Raw genomic sequence first — 23,143 nt, forward strand, 5'->3', positions numbered from 1 at the left:
ACAAGTCCCTTTTTCTCTGCCAGCCTGGCCTGTGCCCGAAGGGGACGCTAAAAGTCCAGGTGACAGCTGCCTGTGACAAGAAGGCCACCTAATACCTTTTTGTCCTCCATTTAAAAAAAAATAATATTTACATCCTTATTTTCAATACATGTTCCTTTCAATTACCTGATGCAATTAGTTTGTGAGACGCTTAAATGCTACCCTGGCTAAAGGCACCAAAGACATGATTCTAAACTGAGAGAGGCAGAGAGGACTAAAGGGTTTTTTGTCTCAAGACTGCATAGAAGCTGGGTTAAAATAAAAGGTAAGGATCCATGAACAAAAAGTATCCAGATGACACCCGGGTGCTGGTATTTCCTTAACTCTTACTTGAATAGTGTATCGTCTTTTTCAAAGGTGGTGCCTTATTTATGCAGATTGTCAAATGGTATTCAACGCAGATGCGCTGTCCCGAGGGAATCTACCCACCCCTTTAATATATCACCCACGGTCCCCCATCCCCTCATTTTTTTTCTGTCTTCCTGAGCACACAATTTGATTTTTCTTGATGGCAGAGTGAAAATTATCGCACTGTGCTGTGGAATCATGACACCCTCGGGGGCTTTGAATAATATATTAGGGCGCTCTGACCCCTGATATGACTGGGTCTGGACAGCTGTGCCATGGAAACCTTTCTCTGTGAGCTTTTTATCCCCTTCCCTTTCCTGTCTCCCTGTTAATCCGTCAATCCCTCACGTGTCACGGTACCTGTCACTTCAGTTCCCTCCACCCCTCGAGCTCTTTTTCCTAACCTGCCACAAGCCTGGAGACGGAATCACCAGGATGGGCATGGAGGCGCTGTAGGGCATTGATTAGAGTGTGGGTTGGCATCAGACTGGCTGAGTTCACATCCTGAGTTTCCTACTTAGTCAGTTTGACCTGGGGCAAGTCGCTTAGCTTCTATCAGCCTCTACGTCCTCATCTGTAGAATGCGGGAGATGACTGTACCTGTGGGACTGTGAGGGTCCAGTGTGATAACAAATGTAACACATTTAGTGAAGTGCTGGGTGCACAGTAGGTGGTCGATCAAGTGTCCATCATTATTAGTGCTATTAGACTTGTGTACAGAGTCACACTAAATGAGAATCTGGGCATGGCTGTGTGGACAAAATACCCAGGCTTTTATGCATTTACACTGCAACATCGTGTTGGTTGTTCAGAGGAGATTTTGGTTACTTGCATACTTTTTTTTTTTTGCGGTACGCGGGCCTCTCACTGTTGTGGCCTCTCCCGTTGCGGAGCACAGGCTCCGGACGTGCAGGCTCAGCGGCCATGACTCAGGGGCCCAGCCGCTCTGCGGCATGTGGGACCTTCCCGGACTGGGGCACAAACCTGTGTCCCCTGCATCGGCAGGTGGACTCTCAACCACTGTGCCACCAGGGAAGCCCCAGTTACTTGCATACTTTTAACTGTGTTTGTATAAGATGAATCGCAGATAATGGGAGGAAGTACTGAACAAGAATAATGATTGCCAGTTATCTTGAGAGCTTACTGTGTATCAGAATGTTTGACAGATATCTCATTTAGTCCTCCTATTGCCTTTGTGAGACAAGTACTATTTTTTTTTTATATTTATTTGGCTGCGCCGAGTCTTAGTTGTGGCACACAGGATATTTCTTGTTTAGTTGTGGCATGCGAACTCTTAGTTGCGGCATGTGGGATCTAGTTCCCTGACCAGGGATCAAACCCGGGCCCCCTGCATTGGGAGTGCGGCATCTCAGCCACTGGACCACCAGGGAAGTCCCAGACAAGTACTGTTTTTTAATCCCACGTTACTGCTGAGCAAGCCCAGGTTTCTAGAGATTCAGTAACTCAGCCAAGGTCACACAGTTAGTAAGTGGGGGCGTGAGGACTCGAACAAGGGTCTTTGCCACTTGAAAGCTCATGCTCTTCATCACTAAGGTGCGTTATGTAATTATGCGTGATCTGATTGGTTCTGATTTCTTTACAATCTGATATTTTTATAGCCATGTTTTTAAAGCATCAAAAAATTTAAAACAGTTATCACATAGGAAGGGATTTGTGCTTCTAGTCCAATTCTCCTCCCTGTAGAAATCCCAGCTGCAGGGGGCCGTGAGTCCGGGTGGCAGACGGCACTCCCCGCCGCCCCGCACGTGCCCGCGAGTCACCCCGTTACGGCAGAGCCGCACTTCAGCCCCTGGGCTGCGCAGGGATTGTGTCTCCTCTCGCAGACCGGACGACTGACGCCTTGGAGGGTGGCGTGACTTGCCCACACTGCCAACCCTCGGCGTGGCTTCTTCCACTGCGTGCTGTCTCCTCTCCCTAGCGGCATGGAGCAGGCTTTGCTGGTGCCAGTGTTGAGTGGCAGCTGTCACACTCAGTGTCAACCATCCCGTAACTGAGGCCTGGCTTCATGAAGGACTTTATAATTTGGAAGTAAAAACTCTGGCAGCCTCACCAAAGGTGGCAAGAATTCCCAGGCCCGGTAGGAAGGTGTGGGTGACGTGTTTCAAAGGCCTGGGGCCGTGGCACCTGGCTTATTGAGTGGTATGACACCCGTCTTCTGTCTGTTTTCCCACAGCCGGGTTGTCTGGGGTAGAACACCTGAAATCACAAAATCTTGGACCACAGTGTTGGCTACGTCATTTTAAAATACATGAATATATAAATTTGAGCCTGGAAGGAGCCCCATGGGTTTCTATGTGCTGGTCTTTCACGCTGTGGGTCTGCGTGCTTTTCTTTATCTCTGTGTGTCTTCATGTTTTCCATTCTCAGGTCGTCTTCATCTCTGAGGCTTTCATTACTCTCTCTTTCATACACACACACACACACACACACACACACACACACACACACACATGCACTGAATCCAAGAAATCTTTTAAAAAAACAAACAACCTGTGACAGTGAATGTGGGCATTTTCTCATTTGTAAGTGCTAAGAACTCTGTTTACATTGTCAGCAGTGTTTATTGGACACCTGGTAGACACAGAGCGACACCGAACTGGGCTCTGGGGAATTATAGAGAAAGAAAAGGACATCATTCTTTACTTCGAAGACCTTACAGTCTAATGGGGAGAAGAAGATGACAAATCCCGTTACGTAGAGACGAGCGTCATCACAGACCGCACCGCGTATGCCCACAGCTACCTTAACCAAAGGGCACGTGCGTGCTTCTGCATTTGGAAAGAGGGAAAGGAAAGTTCTGGTAGGTGGTATCGCAATTGTAAAATGAAAATTTCTGTCTGGGGATCTATGAGTTTTTGCGTCTTTTCCCTGAAGGCCAAACAGAAGTGTGTTTTTTGTCTCTGCTCGGGCTTTGAGAAAAGAGAACGAGTGTAAACATCTTACTCATTTGGAAGGACTGCATTTTGAAGCTCCGTAGAGCTCAGTAGCCAAGGCAGCATGCCTTAGTGTGTGTGAGGAGCGCCGGCCCAATGGTTTGAAGGTGGAATATAGGAGAATATTGAGGGGCATAAAAATAAGTAAACGAACCAAGCATGCAACAGACGGTTACAGGCAAGGCTGCAGACACATGTCTAGGAAGTGGTACTAACTCCCCAGCATCCCATAGACACTGTGATGTTAGGGCTGCAAGGGATGCTGGCTACAGGTGGCTGAAGAAAAGGGCGCTTAGTCTGCATGGGGAAGAACCATGCAAAAGCCTTACGTATCAGAACACTCCATTCACATTCAAGTTTTCAAATGTCCTGGAAGTAGTAACACGGGTGCTGGGTATCTGTTGACAGGAATTCCTGGGAGCCGGTTAACGACAGCAGAGTTCACATGACTGCATCTTTGAGGCAGGTAGCAAGGGCTGGGAGGACAGATGGTTGACGCCCAAAGTTGGGAGTTTTTAGTCCCTGGTTGTGACCTCCCACTTAAAGATTCCTCTGTTTCGCAACCGTTAAATTAGAGGGCTGGATCCTTTAAGCAAAAGTCCTTCTTTCAATAGCCTCTGGGGAAAAAGATGGGATCAGATCTAGAAAGGACCAGTCAAACATTTAGTGAGATTAGAGTTTGAAAAGAAAGAAACCCAAATCAGTGGTGTATGCTATTTTAAATAAATGCCTGTGAGATTCATGTATGCGTTCAGTAAAAATTTTTATGTTCGTATGCCAAGTATTTTGCAAGGCACGGAGGATACAGAGGCAAACTAGTGACATGAGGTCTCTGCCCGCTGGGCTCACCCATCCCATGTGCAGTTCCTGAAAGTTCACTCTACACAGCTGGGGCTCAGCTCAGAATATTCCATTTCTAAGTTTTCAGGGCCTTTGGTGGTAGAGAAGATTGTTCCCTACTCTGAGGCCGCCTGGAAGGGGTTCCCACGGGGGTCTCTATGGTTTTGAAGGACCTGGGGAGGGTGAGCCACTTTTTGCTGTGTCGGATTGTCTGCCACGTGGTGCCTGGGCTCCACGCCGAAGGCAGTGGGAACACGGGCTTCCCAGGAGGACCACGCGCGTGGACCCCGGGGCCCAGGAGAGTTTGTTGTGCTTGTGTGTTTGCTTTTCCCAAACAGAGAAATAAATCGCTCCAGGAACCGTAGGGGCCTACGGTTTCATTTGCCATGACTGAGGTGGGGGCTTCCCCAATGCTGACCTTTCAACAGACTTTCTCAGCTTCATGGCTGGCATTTCTCCCAGAAACAAGCAAACCTGACCTCATTAGAAGCTGAATATCCAAGACGTTTTGTTTTTAAGTCCAACCAGTCCCCAAACTCAGAATGCCCAAAGTAATTCCCAGCCCCCCGCCCCTTCCCATCCATTTCACTGCTCACACCTCAGAGATGGAAGCTTAATCAGTTTCAGATGCAATTACAAGGAAAGGCAGCAGCGAGATTTCCTAAGAACCTAGGAGTGCCCAGGGGTCCTTTTAGGTCTGCATCCTTATATAAGAAAAGAAGGAAAAATAAGAAACTGAAAAACCCTGTTTGGTCAAATGTGAAATTACTTGAAAGGTTCCAATTTGGGATCAAAACTCAAAGCCAGTTTGGACGGGGTGGGTTCCCAGCTCCTGAGTGGCCCTTTCATTGTGCTTTGTTGCCTAGTCAAAACTCGTTTCTGGTACAAGAAGCGCCCGGAGGCAAAGGTACCGGCAGGGATCTCTCTCCAGGAGCCCTGCCTTCGCGCAGAAGCGCCCCGGGACTTTAAATGAATCCTGTGTAGGAACAAGAAAGAGAGAGGAAGAACCCTGCCCTGCATCTTATCCTCGGCAGGTAACACTCAAAGGGATAATCACAGCCCACCCTGTGCCAAGGTGGTTCCCATTTTACAAAAGGAAAATACGAAGCACAGAAAGGAGTCCAGGCCTGGTCCGAGGAAGGCTGCCGTAAATTATTGTCCGTGGTGAGGTCACGTGTCGCTGTGTCATCCCCTAAACCAGAGTCGGACGTGCTCCCATGGAGCTGTGTCCCCCCTGCTGCCACGTCTCACCAGACAAGCGAGGTCTCTCGCGCCTTCCTGCCCAGCCATCCTCGACCACAAAGTGGCCAACTGGACCTCTTAATTAGCTGGAAACTTCTGTATTGAATCTTGAGTCAGTCAAGGGAAATGACAGAACCAAGTCACAGCGGGATTTATGGGTGCTGATTTGGGACCGTTGATCATAGAATTCAGAGCTTAGAAAGCCTTAGACATCACCGGTTTACCTTTCCCCCACCCTGCGCACTGCACCCTGGCACTCCCTTTGCAGAAATGAATCAGCAGTGCTGGAGATGAGTGGCTTTGTGCGAGGTCTCGGGGCCTGGGGTTGCCAGCGAGGTTCCCACCCCTGTAACCCGGCTCTGGCGCCACCGGACTGCCTCTACGGGGGGCGGGGCGGGGGGGGGCTTCCTCACTTACATTCTTGAACAGGGAGAAGCAGATCAGAAGTTTATCTTCTTAGGAGCAACTCCAAGGTAGAGAGCACCGTGTTCCTCCCTGCATTCCCCTGGCACGTGGTATATGTACTCATCGATGTGTAGCTATTGTAACCAAAGCCTCCTTTGACTCCTTTGACTGTTGGTGGATGTCTGCTCCATGCCAGGCCCTGTGGAGGCACCTTTAGCCCATGATCTCTCATCCTAATAAGCGTCATGAGAACTAAGTATGGTGCCAACGGCAGATGAGGAAAGTGAGGCTCGGAGAGTCTCCCCGCTTTCCCAAGGTCACCCTGCTCACAAGCGGTGCAGCAGGGGGCCCCCTGAGCCCACGCTTTCTACCCACACTGCTCTTCCAGGCGCTCCTAGGACCCAGGGTACCTGCTGGAGCTTAGGGCCTGGGCTCTAATCCTATCTCTGGTGCTTGCAGAGAGTCCATTTCGTTGGATGGGAAGGGAGTGAGTGGCAAGAGCTGATTTCTGAGGCTCTTCCGTAGCCGCCACGTTCCCTGACTCTGCTCCGAACCAGAGCACACCGATCCAGAGAGGCCATCCTGTCCTCCGCTGGCTCTGGGAGCGAAGCAAAGGGAGAGTTTCTCCCCTGGACGACTCCTGACAGTTTCCTGGAGGCGCGTATTCAGTCAACCCATGAGCCTTCACCACCAGTAGGCAACTGGCAGGGAGAGGAAATAGATGTTTGTTGGGGGTCATCTTGGCACCGGGCACTTCACTTGCCTTTTATTAGCTTTAAAACAACTCCAGGGATTATTCTGCCCCTCTTCACTGACAGTCAGCAGGCTGGTAACATGGCCTCGGGGAGTAAATTGCAGAGCCAGGATTCAAAAGATTCAAAAGACCCAGCCCTGACCTGACTCCCCAGCTGTGCTGCTTCTCCTGCCCCTGCTGGCTCCTGCGAGAGGCCAGGTCCCTGCCTTCTGACTCACCTCTCAGCTGCCGGTGGGCCACTTTTTTCTCTTCTGATGTTCCCTATAACCTGGATTTTTATCATGGAAGAGATTTTAGAGGGAAGAGGAGGATACACTATATGATTTGGCCCAAGCTGCCCTGCATATAATGTTGGACAACATGGGAACTTTCCCTTCCTCCCCCCCCCCACTTCCTTCCTTCCTTCCTTCCTTCCTCCCCTCTTTCCCTCTCTCCCTCCCTCCTTCCCAGTTAGGACTCTGGTACCAACCAGAGATGTACTAGATGCTGTGGGGCTATTGCTATTAGGAATTCAAGTCCTGCTCACCAAAAGTGGAGTGATGATAGCAGCGACCCACTGGTCACCCACAGCCACCCAGGCCTCCCAGCATTCAGAGGAGACCAGCTGGCCAGGACCAGGGTCTCCATCAGTCTCTCCTGGGCTCTCAAGCTTCCTGCAGACTCACCCGTGATCCTGCCAGCCGCTGAATCCAAATGAAATGGAGTCAGCAGACAATGAAGAAAGGAACAGTGAATGTTCTTTTTTCTCTCTAGTTTACTCAGTGTAGCAGTGGGGCCTCTATATGGGAAGAGAGAGAGAGGGCTTCTTTATCTGCTTATCTGACCCTATACCCTTCCCTTTCTTTCTCTTCCAAATGTGAGAGGATTATACAAGGCTAGGAAATACTTGGCCAGGTGATTTTGTCCTGTCCTCAAGGCTCTGAGACCCCGGGGGTCCCTGCTGGAAGCCAGCAGGTCCAAGGTAGCTTTGTTCCAGCTGCCCCCCCCCCCCCCCCCCCCCGCTCCATGGGACTGTTTTACATACTTGCATCTCACGTTCCCCTTAAGATTTATTTGAAGAAAGAGCTTCCCAGTGTAAAGTATGAAAATCATTCATTTAATTCCGCTTCCTTAGAAACTTGAGACCAGAGAAATGAAGTGATTTGCCAGGTCACAGCAGAATTCTTCCATCTCCTCAGACTCCCAGCCTTCAAGTATGTGAGTCGATGGCTAATTTCGAACCCTCATTAGGCACCCAACTTCCATCAGTCAAAGTCTTACAGGATTTCCCCATCTTATTCTCAGAAACAAAAGACTCTTCAGTTCCCTGAAGACAGATGTGTTCCCTGGGCCTGGAAAAGAGGAAATCTCAGGTCGTCCCCCTGTCATGTGTCAGTGGCGTTGGCTAGGGAGAAGCCCTGTCTGAAGCAACGTGGAGGTCGCTTTGTGAACTGCCATCTTGGCACACGTGTTAGGGCATCACATCCTCTCCTGTTCTGTTTCCTGGCAATGAACATTCCTGTATCCGGCACTGTTTGTATCACAGTTACCTTGCCTGTGACCCTCATGGGGTTTTTTCTTAGAAGAAAATGCAAACTAGCAAGCAGCCTGGTTAATTTATTGTTCACAAGCAATAGTAAATTATTCTAATACTATTTCCATGTACTGTTCATACATTACAGCAGAGTGATTACCAGAACATAGCCACCTGCGTGTCATCGCAGCATTTCTGAGGGATCACTGTGCTTAATTTTCCTGTCTTTTCTTTATACAATACGTAATTGCCGCTGTAGCACTTCCTCTTCTCGGGCACACGTCTCTCTTGTATTCAAGAGTAGATTGTGCCGTGGCATCAAGAAGCTTCATGATTCTTTTCTTTTCTTTTTTTTTCTTTTTCTATATTGAATCCAGAAACACTAAGAAATCCTAAGAAAACCAAGAGACCTAGTTCCTATTTTTCAAGTGGAACCAAGTCCTCAGGCTTCCCAGCTACTACCCTACAGGCTCTTATTCTCTTGAGTTGTATGACTCCTGATCTGATAGATGGCCCTGAACTCACCCTCAGCCTCTCTCTCCAGGCCTGCTCTTTGCCAGCCGTAGCCCCTCGGCAAGCTCTGCCCACCACCTTGCTTTCCTTTTAACCTCCTCGGAAACATGTAGCCATCAACCCTCCAACTCTCCTAGGATCATCATTTTTTTTTTTTTTTGCACGGTACGCGGGCCTCTCACTGTTGTGGCCTCTCCCGTTGCGGAGCACAGGCTCCGGACGTGCAGGCCCAGCGGCCATGGCTCACGGGCCCAGCCGCTCCGCCGCATGTGGGCTCTTCCCGGACCGGGGCACGAACCCGCGTCCCCCGCATCAGCAGGCGGACTCCCAACCACTGCGCCACCAGCGAAGCCCATTTTTTTTTTTTTAACCTCATTCAATTGCAGAGATTTTACACTGACATCAAAGAAGAGAACTGATTCCTTTTCCCACCAAAGGTGAGCAAAGGTGGCAGAGTTCTGGACTGGTTTCTCTCACCAAATCAAGGAAAGAAGAGAACACCAACGGGGGACTTGGCTAACCGCCGCCCCCCGCCCCAATGTACTGTCACGTTCAGAGATGGGATCCCACCAGATGGGCTCGGACCCAACTTCTCCCAAGGCCCCTACCCCTCAGCTCTCACCCGGGCAGGCAGCCTGTCCTGGAGCGGATTCAGGCCCCAGGGGGACACAGTGGATCTGAAGCCAGGCACCATCACTCATGTTTTTATGGAAACGTCTCCTGGTTGCAAGGCACAGGGGTGGGGTTGAATCTGCGGAAACGGAATAAATCGGAAGCCCCCTCATGCTGGCTCTGTCGAAACCCTGTGTCAGATTGTGTCCGTAGGGATGCTGCAAATTTTCTGCAGTGGAAGCCACTGGTATAAAATGAGACTCCTACATGCAAGCTTCTCCTGGGGTCAGTGTTCTGAATTAGTCTGAATTCCAAACCTTCCATGGCAGAGAGATCTGAGGTCTTTCAGCCCTTTTTTGCGGGCCAGGCTGGATTCGAGGGGACAAGGGCATGGGGACCAATCCCTTTCAGCCACCGCGTTCATGGTTCTCACCAAAACGTATTTCTGCTTTGCCTTGTAGTCTCCTCGTATTTTTGCAAAGCTCACAGGCGTGCAAGCAGAGGTCTTTATTTTGTGAGGTTTAAATGTCAGGTCAGTGAAAGGAACGCACAACTAAGCAACTGCAAAGCTGCGGCCAGTGGTTTGAGCCACTGGCTATGCCGAGAGGGTGACTTTGTCATGCTCAGAAAATAGATGGCTTGTACAAAAGGGAAAAGCTTGGTGTCTTTCCTTAAACTCTAGACTATCTTCTCCATCCCTGCTCCAGGCAGGATTTATTTCCTTCTTTCCTCTCTGGAAAGTTAGATGACTTGTATTTCATGGTAATAAAATCTTGCAATCAGGTCAACCCAGAAGGTAATAAACCCCTTCAGTCACTCCCTGCCTTTTACAGACCCAGAGTCACCAGGAAGGATTCGGCAGGGTGGTTTGGGGGTCATTCCTCCCCAGTTCCCACCCCCAGCCCCACTTTTCTTTTTCCTTCTTTCTTTTCTTTTTTTTTTTTTTTTTGGCCGAGCTGCTCGGCTTTCGGGATCTTAGTTCCTTGACCCAGGGATTGAACCCGCACCCTCAGCGGTGAAAGCACCAAGTCCTAACCACTGGACCGCCAGGGGATTCCTGCAACCCCACTTTTCTTCACAAGCAGTTACCAGAGTTCCCTTTTTTTTTTTTTTTTTTTGCGGTACACCGACCTCTCACTGCTGTGGCCTCTCCTGTCACGGAGCACAGGCTCCAGACGCGCAGGCTCAGCGGCCATGGCTCACGGGCCCAGCCGCTCCGCGGCATGTGGGATCTTCCCAGACCGGGGCACGAACCTGCGTCCCCTGCATCGGCAGGCGGACTCCCAACCACTGCGCCACCAGGAAAGCCGCCAGAGTTCCCTTTTTGCCCTAAAGTGATTAGAAGTCTGGGGTGATAGGCAGATAAAATATTCACACCTGTCTGTGTCCATCTTGGCGTCTTGCATCATTCTTTTTTTTTTGTTAGAACCTATAACATAATATCTGTGTTCACAATCATTTTCTCTTTCTGTACAGGAGGATTTTTTTGTTGTTTGGGGTTTTATTTTTGCAAAAAGATGGTGCCCGACTCTAAATTGTGCCCAGATTTCTGTAAAGTCAAAGCGCTTAGCGGAGGTGGCCCTTCACCTGATCGTTCCTCTTCCTCCCAGTACCTGGGGCTCCTGCCGAAAAGTCTAGGACTTTGCTCACATGCTGGCCAGTTTGTTCTTCAATGGATGAGAACCTAATGCGTTTTCTAACGCCATCTCTTCCACTCATGGGAAGGGAGGTAACAGGTCCAGGCATTAAGGTGGTGGAAACAGCTGGAATTTTAAAGAAGCCAGTTACACTGGATTTCAGATTTTAAAACTAGTCCTTAGCTCAGGAGATCACAGGCAAACAACTGTGCCGACATCAATCTGTATTTTCATGCCATAAATATCTTATTCCAAGGGAAATTTTTTTGAATTGGGAAGAAAAGTAAATTTATAGGAAGCTAGGAAGTTAAGAGTTCTAGAGACAACCATGACTAAAATTGCATGTAAGAGGACCCTTACTCTCCCATACTACTTGACCTTTTCAAAGATCCTGTGGTCCTTGGAGTTAACTGTGAGTGACTCTCTACTGTCCCCAAAGCACAAGGCTCCCCAACGTGGTTTCTGCCGTCACTACCCAAAGAGAAGAATGGTATCTCCCCAAGGAGCTCTTAAGGTTCCAGCCCTGGGATGCTGTCCTCCTGCATTGCTTTTATTCTACTCCATCCACTAAAGCATAGCTCATGAAATAACCACTTTCATGTAAAACGATTCTTTTTTTTTTACTTCACTTTGAGGAAATCTTGGTGTCTAGTTATTTCAGTGAGACATTCTGACATTAGCCGGGAAACCCTCCTGTTCTAGCTGATTGCTTCCCTGTGGACCTGGCCCAAGCGCTTGGCCACTTCCTCCCAGGCCAAGGATAGACTCATGCTGTACTAGTTTCCCAGCACTGCTGGAACAAAGTTACCACAGGCTGGTGACTTAAAATATAATTAATGTCTTCTCTCATGGTTCTGGGGGCTAGAAGTCCAAAATCCAAGTGTTGACAGGACCATGTTCCTTCGGAGACTCACCTTCCTTCTAGAGGTGGCCTTGGCATTCCTTGGCTTATAGCTACACCATTCCAGTCTCTGCCTCTGTCATCACGTGGTGTTTTCCCTATGAGTCTGTGTCTTCGCATGGCTCTCTTCCTTCTGTGTGTCTCTTCTCCTATTATAAGGATACCTATCATATTGGATCAAGGGCCCACCCTACTATAATGTGACCTCATCTTAACTTTTACATCTGCAATACACCCAGTTTCCAAGTGAAGTCATATTCACGGGTAACCTGGGGTTAGGACTTCGACAGAACTTTTCGGGGAACACAACACAACCCACACCATGTGCTCCCCTTGCCTTGGCTTGAGAAGAAGCAGATGCTTCTTGTGTCTTCCTTGTACCTCTTGTGTCAGGTTTAAAGGACCGTCTTCAAAGCTTCCCAAACCTCAGCTGGCCAGCATCCTTGGACTCCACCCACAGCCCTGTCCTAAGCTCGCCTCTCCTCTGGCCCTGTCCACAGCATCCTGCTGATGCCCACAAGTGGAACAGGAATGCTCTGTGTTCATCAGGGTTCCCCCATCTTGCCTTTCTTCTCTCTCGAGAGGCTCCAAGCTTTTCCAAACTCTAACCCCACTGTGCACAGCCCTCATCTTAGCAGATCAAGAAACCCATTCTGTCACATCTGGTCCCTGGGTGGCCTACACTCCCTTGTGCCTGTGCACACGTAAAACCCTACAGCAAGGCTCAGGGAGAGAGCATAGCTTCGGGGAGTAAGCCTCACTTAAGGTCAAATCCTAGGTCTTCTATTTATTTGACCTTGGACAAGTAACTTCACTTCCTTGAGCCTCGATTCCCTTCTCTGTATACATGAGGCCATAACAACATCTGCTCTGCAAAATTGTGGTTAGGATGAAGTGGAACAGTGTGTGGCGTGTATGCTACTCTTATGATAGGGGCTTGTTCAAAGTTGTCATTGGCCTTTCTGCTTGCATTTTCTCTCATTGGCTCATAATATAGCTACTACATACATAATATAGTTACTAATAATAGTAGCTATCTGTTTATTGGGCATCTATGTCAGACACTGCTTGATTTACAGCTATTGTTTCTAATTTTTATAAGATCTCTGCAGTGTGGGTGTTGCTACTCTTTTGCAGGTGATGGAAACTAAAACTACCTCAGAAAGAGGTTAAATGAAGTGCCCAAGGTCACATAGCTCCAAAGTATTTGAGCCAAGATTTGAACCCAAGAAAATGCTCTTTGCACTATGTAAAGTTGCCTGTAGGCAACTTCCATTAATCCACTGATGTTATGTCTTCCTGGCTTTTCTCACACTCTCTCCTTTCCTGCTCCTCTAGCTGACTTTTCCCCTTTTTCCTTTTTTCATTGTCCATGACTTCTAAGCCAGTAGTTTTCAAATACATTCAGATGTCAGAAAAGCATGGTACTTTTCACAGAATAGCGAGTTCTTTCTTTTCTTATTTTTTATTTTTTTGCAGAACACTAAGGAATACTGTGTAAGCCTTAGAAGCACTTTTGCTAGCAGAAAACATAGCTATGTATTTTCTATGTACAGTATGGGACCATACACATAAGTGTACACATGCACATACACGCGTGCACTCGCACTCAGCTAGGAATAAAGCATAACCACTTGCTTTCCATTATCGTGAACTTAGTACTCAATTATTTATTCCCTCATTTGCTAGGATTTGCTAACAGATAAGATTGAGAAGGCACAAGAAATTTAAGAAAACATTTATGGGAGAAAAGTTTGAAGTTCGGAACATCAATGCGTTATGTATTAATATCAGTGCAGTACCTTGGTCCAGTTTGTGCAGAAGGAACTTAAGAATTGCTGGAATACACCGGCAACATTTTATATTCAGCATGCTCTCATGGGGAAGCGTTTGCTGACTGCAGGGAAAGGCAGGAGACACCTGCTCTAAATGCTCCCTTCCCTGTGGGCTTTCTGTGTTAACTTGGGGGACACACACCTTTTTCATCTTGAGCCCCCGATTTCTCTCCCTTTCAAAAACTTAAGATGCCCCAATTACCATCAGGCATTCCATCTGTGGGAATCCTATTTGAGAAGATGTTCACAGGCATCCGAACCCTTTGACACCACAGATGTCTTGTGATTTATTTTCACATCGTGGTGAGTGAGGCTGTACCGGGCTTAGCCCCTGGTGCTTGAGTCACTACAAAGAAGGAAGGACACCTCACTGGTACCCAGAAACGCGTGTCAGAGTAAATCACGGTTTTACACCTGCTCCCTCACCTGTGTGCTCCTCTGCGGCTTCACTGTGTCTCCAAAACTAGGCACACTTTGGATTTCTTATGTGAAGCCGTATTTTTTTTTTGCACTGAAGTTTCACAGTCGTCATCAGATGCATCGTGTGTTCCTTCAGGAACACCCTAATGTGGTGACTCCAAGACAGAAAGCAGATCAGAGCCCCTCCCTCGGGGCTGCTGGGTAATATTGATCTTAACTTTGATCTGTCAGCACATCTCCAAGCAAGGCAACACCGTGCTCCATCAGGCCTGGAAATAAGCAAAAGCCCAGCCTTGTCATCATTTGCTTCCATGGGTGGACACATTTACTGGCCTTCCGTGTTGTTACAGCAAAACAAAAGTGGAAAATGTTACGTGCTGTACAATGTTTATTGATTTTCCCTGAGCCGAAAGCAAGGTTTTGGACGTAGCCTTGGAAACAGCTATGATTTGGGCATGGAGGGTGCCAGACAGCTTCCTGGCATCATCACCCAAACTTAGATCAGCCTGGGGACAGCCGGTGGGGGCAGCGGCAGTTTAATGATTAGAAGCCGGCAGAACTCCTGAAGGCAGAGTTTTGGCTGGTTCCGTACGTGTACAGAGCAGCGCCCGTGCTCTTGGTTCCTGAGAGGTGCTCGGATATCACGCTGCTGGTATTGAGATGATGCCTTTGGACTTGAGACCCAGACTTGCTGGCTTTCCCACCACCTCCCCGTGCTCTGCCAGGCCAGCTGAGGGCCAGATTCTGGCATGAAGAGCGAGCTTTCTCTCCTTGTCACCGCTGAGCTCAGCTACAAAGCTTCATCGTGGTCTTGGGGCAGCGCTTCTCAGACTGGACCGTGTGTGTGAGTCACCTGGGAATCTTGCTAAAATGAAGTTCCTGATGCAGTAGGGCTTGCATGTGGCTTGAGATTATGCATTTCTAACAAGCTCCCGGCTGATCCCAAAGCTGATGGTCCATGGACAGCAGTGAAGGGCCTTGTGGAAGGGAAAGACTGACCAGAAACCGTGGCAACTTAATTCTCACGCTCGCTCCACTGGAGATTGTAAGCCCTCCATCCCAGCAGGTGGAGAATGAAGGGAGATTCATCTCCCCAGCTCTCAAGTCTGACCACCTAGGAGAATCACCTGGGGAGCTTCAGAAACCTGGCCACACCCAGGACCCCACCCAAGACCAGGTAGGCAAAGCTCCCCAGGCGATGCTGATGTGCAGGGTTGAAGGACCACTGACTTAAATCACCAAGATGCTCCTCAGATGTTAAGATGTTAACATGGTAGGGAGGGTGGGTGCCTGTCCTGGTAGCAGTGAACTGCAGGAAAGCGAGTGCTTTGCTGATCCACACTGTAGAGCATAGACCCACTCCTGGGAGGAGGTTCCCAAAAAGGTATAGTGGCTCAAACCAAACCGAAGTTTATTTTCACGTGTGGAATTAGTGAGTGTGGGTCAGCCAGTACCTCCTCCACCCAGTCATTCAGGGGCCAGTGGAGCCTTTGCTGTTTTCAAGGTGCAGCTTCTAAGGTCCTCTTGGGAGGTTGTCTCATTCTAGAAGCTTGGAAGAATTCCACGCATCGGGCCTGGAGGAGTAGTTATCACTTCTACTCACATTTCATTGACCAGAACTTAGAGGAACAAGGGACACTGGGCAATGCAGACAGCTCTGTGCCCAGAAAGAAGAGGGGAACGGGATCGTGGGAGCAGCCAGCAACCTCCAGCACCAGCCCTGTGGGGTGGATCTGGACACACAGACTCAAGAGCCAGCTCCTTCCTACAAGAGGACCACCCAGGGGGCCGCATGAAGCTTTGGAAGACTAAGAATGGAAACACGCAATCCGAATACCTAGGCTCGTGGCTCAGAAGGATTAAAAAAATAATTAGAGGTGGTAATGTCTTACATTCTTCTGTTCCCCCCAAAATAATTTCTGTGAATGTTCACGAAGCACACAGACTATTTTTAGACCTTGTTTTCCTCTTCTGGACATAATGAAATATATAAATGGGTGAAGGGCTGTGGTAAGTGATGTATAATTCTCAGCTCTAAGCTCCTTCTCTCTGAGCAATGGCCTCGCCTCATACTGCCTTCAGAGAGTGCGAACCTACAGATGGCAAGTCCCCCATGTCTCCATCACCCTGGCTTCGATCCACTCGTCCCTGGTTCCAGCTCTAGTTCCTCCCTCCGGCCTCCTGCTGCTCCTGTCAAAGGCCAGTCTGTCCACTGATGTGCATATAGGATCACAGCTCCTTTCACCTTCATAATGACCTTGCATTCCTTCTCCCACCCAGCATCACCAGCCTTGTCCTCCATGTTGGTCTGCTCCCGTAGAGGATATATAAACAAGGTCCAGGGCTCCTGGGGGGCGGGGGGTGGGCAGGATCCCCCGGGCCTCCAGCTGCCCCATTGGCTGCTTTCCTTTAGCAAACCTCTCTGAGTCTACATGTCCTACCCCGCCCACTCCTCACTCACACTGCCCCTCTTCCACCGGCCACTCACCACTCTTCTGAAATTGCTTGCCTCAAGGTCACCGGTGATTTCCAATCATTCTCAGCTTGCTGGGAACTACTGCCCCCTGCTCGGAACAGTTTCCTGTCTCAGCTTCCTTGGTCCGTCCCAGTCTGCTCGGCCAGTCTCTTTCACTCTTGCAACTGATTTCTCAGCCTCTGGATGGGGACCCCTCCTCTTTTCTCTCTACCCTCTCTCCCTAGGTGAGTTCACCCGGTCTCATGGTTTTCAGTCTTTTCTCTAGGCTTATGATGCCTGAGTTCTTTTTCTTTCTTTCTCTATTTTTTTTTTTTTTTTTGCTGCACCGCGTGGCTTGCAGGACCTCAGTTCCCCGACCAGGGATTGAACCCGGGCTATGGCAGTGAAAGCCCAGAATCCTGACCGCTAGGCAACCGGGGAGCTCCCCGATGCCTGAGTTCTTTACTGACCCCAGGCGCTTTCTCCTGCTGCCTGATGAATACTTGGATGACTGTCTCACTGGCAGCCCAGACTCTCCCTACCTCTCCCTTCCCACCAAACAAACAAACAAAAACCTGATGTGGTGAATGGCATCACCATCTGCCTGGGTGCTAATGGCAGAAATCTGGGGGTCATCCTTGATTCTTCCCATGGCCCCCAGATTCCATCTCTCAGCAAATCCTATTGTAGAAACAGATAGTTCTAAATAGGTCCCATCGCTCTCCTGCTCACCATGTCACTGCCACTGTCCTGGTCCAAGCCACCATCCTCTCCCACCTGGTTGTGGCAGCAGCGACCTGACAGCCTCCCCACCTCCATCTCTGCTTCCTGGCCTCCACAGAGCAGCTAGAGCTTCCTTGTGAAAACAGGTCTATACCGGCTCTTTACAGCGTCCCTGACACCGTGGGTAAAATCTCAGCTTCCGGCCACGGGGCCCACGGAGCTGCCTACACACTGCCCTGGCTGCCTCTGCACCCTCCCGTGTGCAGCCCCGCCCCTGTCTGGCCACACACGGCCACCACCCCCTCCTCCCTTCATGCCTCCAGCTTGCCCTCACGTGCGTCATCCCCTCTGCCCGGGATGTTCCTCCCCACATGTCCCTCGACCACCTGTCCTAGATCAGGGCCCTTGCCCTTGCTGCTCTGGCGTCTGGGGTATCCTCGGTTTCTCCGGCTTGGGGTGCACACAGCCGCTGTCCTCTGACCCGTCTCCATCACAGGGGGAGTGATGTGGTCTGGCCTTTTTAAAGCTTTTGCGTCCCTGGTTCTCTAATCCCCTGCCAGGACCGGCTTACATTTTGGATCTTCCTGTGCCTAAAAGAACATCTGGCTCCCTTTGGTCCCAGTCACCTTCCAGGCCTCTCGGAAGGTGGGGGCAGGTCGCCCAGGCCACCTCCTGTGTGTGAGAGTTGATGGTGTTTTTCAACAGAGAGAGGGAAGGCCTCACCCAGACACATCAATATTCATTTGTTTACTTATCATCAGTCTTTAGTAAGCCCCAGGAGGGTGGGATCAATGCATTATCTAGTTTCAGTGGTTGTCCAAAAACTGTGTGTTAAGTACATGAATTAAGAAATGAGCAGGGCTTCCTTGGTGGCGCAGTGGTTGGGAATCCGCCTGCCAATGCAGGGGACACGGGTTCGAGCCCTGGTCCGGGAAGATCCCACATGTTGTGGGGCAACTAAGCCCGTGCGCCACAACTACTGAGCCTGCGCTCTAGAGTCCGCAAGCCACAGCTACTGAAGCCCACGCGCCTAGAGCCCGTGCTCCACAACAAGAGAAGCCACTGCAATGAGAAGCCCGTGCACCACAATGAAGAGTAGCCCCCACTCGCCACAACTAGAGAAAGCCCATGTGCAGCAACGAAGACCCAACACAGCCATAAATAAGTACATAATTTTAAAAAAAAGAGAGTTATTAAAAAATAAAATAAGCTTCCCAAATTTATAATTAACACTTTGATTGGCTGTTCCTTCCAAGTTTAAAGAACACTCCCGACCCTCTACCCCTACCAGGATGCACGGGTGAGGGGGGGGTTTCCTTGCAGCAAAGCTAATGGCCGGCCAGGTGCAATCACTAGAAACACTGCACAGTGTGAAGATAAATGTTTCCACTTAGGGGACAAATGCATCTCTATTAGCAACCGATTATGACAGTCTCAGAATCAAAGCCTCTACCGTGGGTGGTTTTTATCTGGCCTCTGAGAAAACCTGCCAGTGAGATGCTTCCAGATTCCCTCCAGGAACGTTTGGGGCCAGCCTGGTGCAATCCACGTATCCTGATTGTACAGCGCGGGCACTCAGCAAGTTCAGGCACCAGTAATACTAAGCGTTGTTATTTATTAAGTGCCTACTGCATTCCAGGCTTTCTAATCCTCGCGACAACCCGAGGAGTTAGGAATTGTTGCCCTGACTACACGGACGGGGAAGCTAAACCCCCCAGAAGTTAAACAAGCTGCCTAACACCCTGCCCCCAACTCAGCGGTATAGAGCTGGGATTTGAACATGAATTTAGGGCCCTCCATGCCCGTGCCAGGCTGCACACGCTGTACCACCCCCCTCCCTTGTCAAATGCAGGGTCCGGTCAGCCCAGGCCTTCCTTAGCACATCAGGGACCACCTGCCTCAGGGTTAAGGCAATGATTTGAACAGTCCTTTATCCTCCAAGTGAGGAAAAATGCTGCTGAAAACTGTCAGGTGGAAAAAATTGCACAACATGAGAGCTGTGAGTTGTTTCATGTGGGGCCAGATGAAGACTATAGCCTGGGAGACAGGCTCTCAGATGGCTCTGAGGAACTACTCCGAAGAGGTGGGAGGAGGGCGGTACACATGTGATTTTGGTGACGGGGGATACATACAGTCAAGCTCACATCTTGGCAGAAGGCTGCAGCTAGTCACAAGGAGACGTCTCCATGAACGGTTTTAGTGCTTTTCTAGATGTGAGAAGGTGCAAGAAATTGGGCTCATAAAATCTCCTGAAAATATCTAACTGTCTGAAGGCCTGTTCTGCCAGTTTTCCCCAGAGCACAGAGCGCCTCATTCCTGATCTCCACCCCGAACTCCTTTCACGGGGTGTTGAAGGTCAGCGACTCCAGTGGCTTAGTGACTTCATTCTTGTAGAACCAGGTGGAGAATGCCGATTTTTAGTCGCCGTAACAAACTTGCATGTATATATTTACAGGGCTTCTTCCGACCTCTCATGACGTTCTCTGGGCCTTGAAAATGCTCTGGCGATTTTCTCACCCTGTGGGGACTCCCGGGCATTTGTCTGGAGGGCAGCTAGGAGGAGGGTCCTGCCGCTCTTGACCGTGGAAAGGACCTACTCTCCCAGCAAAGGTCCAGCCTCCCGTGAGCCGCTGCAGTGCTGGGGGGCAATCATGGGAGGTGCAGAGGAGGGGTGGACCCCCTGTGGCCACACGAGCCCAGAAGCCCTGGAGGCCTCCAGAGTGGAAGATATTCCTGTCAGGCTGGCTGCACAGCGGACATCGAACCTCCCCTTCACTCTGGAAGGCAGGGCCTCCTTCAGCCCAGGAAGGTGGCTCTGAGAGCCCAGTGGCCTCCCTCACTGGGCAGGGAGCCAGACACTTCCTTCCCTGTGCTCTGCACAGAGGGGCCTTTGGGGAAGGAGGGGCCCTTGCTGCAAACCCCTGCTGGCATCCCAGGACCAGCTCAATGCTGCTGGTACCTTTTCTCTCTCCCTCCTTCTCGTCGTTCCCTTCCCTTTCCTCTCCTGCTGTCTTGATCGCCTACTGGGGATGCTCATGGAACACCCTGGAGGGAGTGGATTTGGCAGGAGCCCCAGTTTGTGGAACTAGAAATGCACTGGGTGACGGGACTCTGTGGCCATGGGCAACTCTGTGGAGGGCATGCATCTGCTGGGACGGGAGATGCCCTGGGCTGGCGGAAAGCCAGAGCTCCGGTCCCGACTCTACCAGTGTCTACCTGTGGGACCCGAGGCGCAGTCACCTGCCAGCCGCCATTCATGGAGAACGCTCTGGGCCCGTGGACCTCAGACCCAGTCCTGGCCCTTCCCCTGCACCACCACCCCCCGGTCCGCGGGCTCCTCGCCGGCTTTGTCCAGAGGGAGTGAGGGCAGGTGCCTCGCTGCCCCGGGGCATCTCCAGCAGTGCCTGAGTTTCCGCGGCCTCCATCTCCTACAGGATCACCTCCGTGGCTCCAACTTACACGGGGGCCCGGCCACTAGCACACCTCCATCCCACCCGCCCAGGGGCAGTAGTGGCTTCCCTGCTGCTGCTCATCTCAGGGGCCTCATCATCCACGTAGGTTTTTCCATCACCTGCGGAAGCAATTGCCTCGTTACGACCCCTCTCTGTAGATGCCCGGTTCCTGGTTATCCCTGACCGCCCACTTACATCACGTCAGCTCAGAACTGAGGCCTGGCCAGCCTTCCCCAGAATAACCCTCAGATGCTCCCATTTTACAGATGAGGCCACTGAAGCTCGGAGATGAGAAGCAACTTGTTCAGGGTCATCCGGCTCGTGAGGAGCTGAGCCAGAACTCAGCCCGAGCTCCTACCCACTCCTCCAGCTGCTCCTGGAGACCTTGACCTCTCTTAATTTTAATTTTTTTTTTTTTTTTTTTTGGTACGCGGGCCTCTCACTGCTGTGGCTTCTCCCGTTGCGGAGCACAGGCTCCGGACGCGCAGGCTCAGTGGCCATGGCTCACGGGCCCAGCCGCTCCGCGGCATGTGGGATCTTCCCGGACCGGGGCACGAACCCGCGTCCCCTGCATCGGCAGGCGGACTCCCAACCACTGCGCCACCAGGGAAGCCCGACCTTGACCTCTCTGAGTTTCTGTTTCCCTGACTCTGAAAAGAGCCAGCAAGATCTGCCTCATGGCATTGTTTGCAGGATGAGAGAGAGTGTCTACAAAGAGCCTCTTGGCCCCAAGCCATGGGACACCCCCACTGGGTGGGCCCACCTTGCTGACCAGCCCCAGTGCCCGGGTTGCTGCCAGATGAGGGCTCCTGACACACATTCCCACGGCCCGTGTGGGGCGGGCAGCTCCCTGCAGATGTGGCTGCGTGGGGAGAGCTCTGAGGCCTGCCTGTGAGTCTCCACTGCCCAGCGCTTGGGTACCCCTGGGAAGAGGCTCAACAGTTAACTCTCTCCCTTTTTTGGTCAAAGCTCGTAGCGGTTTCCATAGGTGTGGGTTTGAAGCTGGCCTCGGTAGTCTGGGCTTTGATTGTTTCTTGAGGAGTGTTTAAGGGCGGTTCTGAGGCCTCGTCCAGGAAAGAGGGCTCTTTGCGGGAATCAGTGAACAAGCACTAAACTCCACGAAAACCATCTTTCTGGACCCAAAGATAGAACCGTTCTTACCTGACAACCCAGAGTTTGGGTTCAAGAGAGGCAACTGAAAACAACTTTTTCTTCCCCTAAAATCATAGAATATGAGGGTTAGAAAAACCATAAAACACGATCAAGGGTAGAATAAACTTCCATTTTACAGAGGAGAAAATCAAGGCTTACGTTTGGTTAAGTGACCTCTGTAAGGTCACGTAGCATATTGGTGGCAAACCAGGCCCAGGCCCCGAGGCTCCTCCGTGCTGGCCAGGGGGCCTATGACTGGGAGGCTGTGGCCTGGGCCTGCATGGAGCCAGCATTGGCCAAACCCCAGGAGGGCATCTGAGGATCAGGTTAGGCACACCCAGGGATTTGGATGGTCCCAAATTTCTCCCATAGCCACAGGAACAGGCTCAGGATAGCTGTTCCTTTCAGCGAAGATTTTGTCCATAAATATCTCAGTTGTATTTACTAGGTTGTCTGGCACGTAATAGCATGCATTATTAATAGAACAGCTTAACACTGTCTAGTAAGTAGGCATACTCTTTGCGGTGTAAAACAAACCTCTCTTTTACGGTGTACTTTATAATGCCACGTGACAGCGGCAATGCTCAGAATCTTACTGCAGGCTTCCGTCTGACCTCACGTGAAGGGACAGACGAAGGGACTGTCTCGGGGACAGCTAATCATCACTAGTCCGATGATTCACGTATCAGTGCATCTCTGAGGGATGTGTTCTCCGAGCTCAATCTCTGTTTTGAGGGTCCAGACGGGATAAGCATGTGGTTCTGAAACTTATTCTCCCCCACTGCCCAAGTCTGTCCGCTACCTCCCGTGGTGAGTCACGGAGATTTCATCTGCCACCCGCGGCCATGTGAGCGCTACAACCACGGAACCGTGGTGGAGTTCTACTGCGATCCCGGCTACAGCCTCACCAGTGATTACAAGTACATCACCTGCCAGTACGGGGAGTGGTTTCCTTCCTATCAAGTCTACTGCATCAAGTCAGGTGAGCACTTCGAGGGCGTCCCTGGACGGTCCAGGTTCCAACTACTCACAGTGGCGGGTGGCTGTGTCCTGAGCCCCGTCCCTCCTCCCACACGCCCTCCCCCGTCACATGCGGTGTTAGGGACTGGATATAGAAACTCATCTTTGTGGAGACATGCGGCTGATACTTCCAAACCCTGTTCAGAGGGTCAGGAGTATTAACCCGCCCATGCCCATGTTACAATGCTGACCCTCTGAACGGGTCCCTAGACCCCTAGCAACCATGGAAGGACCTGGCCTCTGTGCACTCTGTCTTCTCCCAGCCTTGCCCCCTTCCACTGACAAGGACACAGGCCCATGGGTGTGACCCAAGCGATGCATGACTCAG

General features: G+C 50.6%; 1 protein-coding gene across 4 annotated transcripts in view; it reads left to right on the top strand.

The window, feature by feature from the left end:
• Positions 1-23,143, top strand: part of SUSD4 (sushi domain containing 4) — a 121,421-nt gene that overhangs the window by 91,101 nt on the left and 7,177 nt on the right. For 3 of the 4 annotated variants that reach the window (XM_067729666.1, XM_067729669.1, XM_067729667.1), the window contains exon 6: positions 22,579-22,777. In XM_067729666.1, coding sequence (XP_067585767.1) covers positions 22,579-22,777 — 199 coding nt within the window. The remainder of the gene's footprint in view (positions 1-22,578; positions 22,778-23,143) is intronic. The other variant, XM_067729668.1, reaches the window with a different exon arrangement.

This window comes from Pseudorca crassidens, chromosome 2 (genome assembly GCF_039906515.1).
Source record: "Pseudorca crassidens isolate mPseCra1 chromosome 2, mPseCra1.hap1, whole genome shotgun sequence".
Lineage (NCBI taxonomy): Eukaryota > Metazoa > Chordata > Mammalia > Artiodactyla > Delphinidae > Pseudorca > Pseudorca crassidens.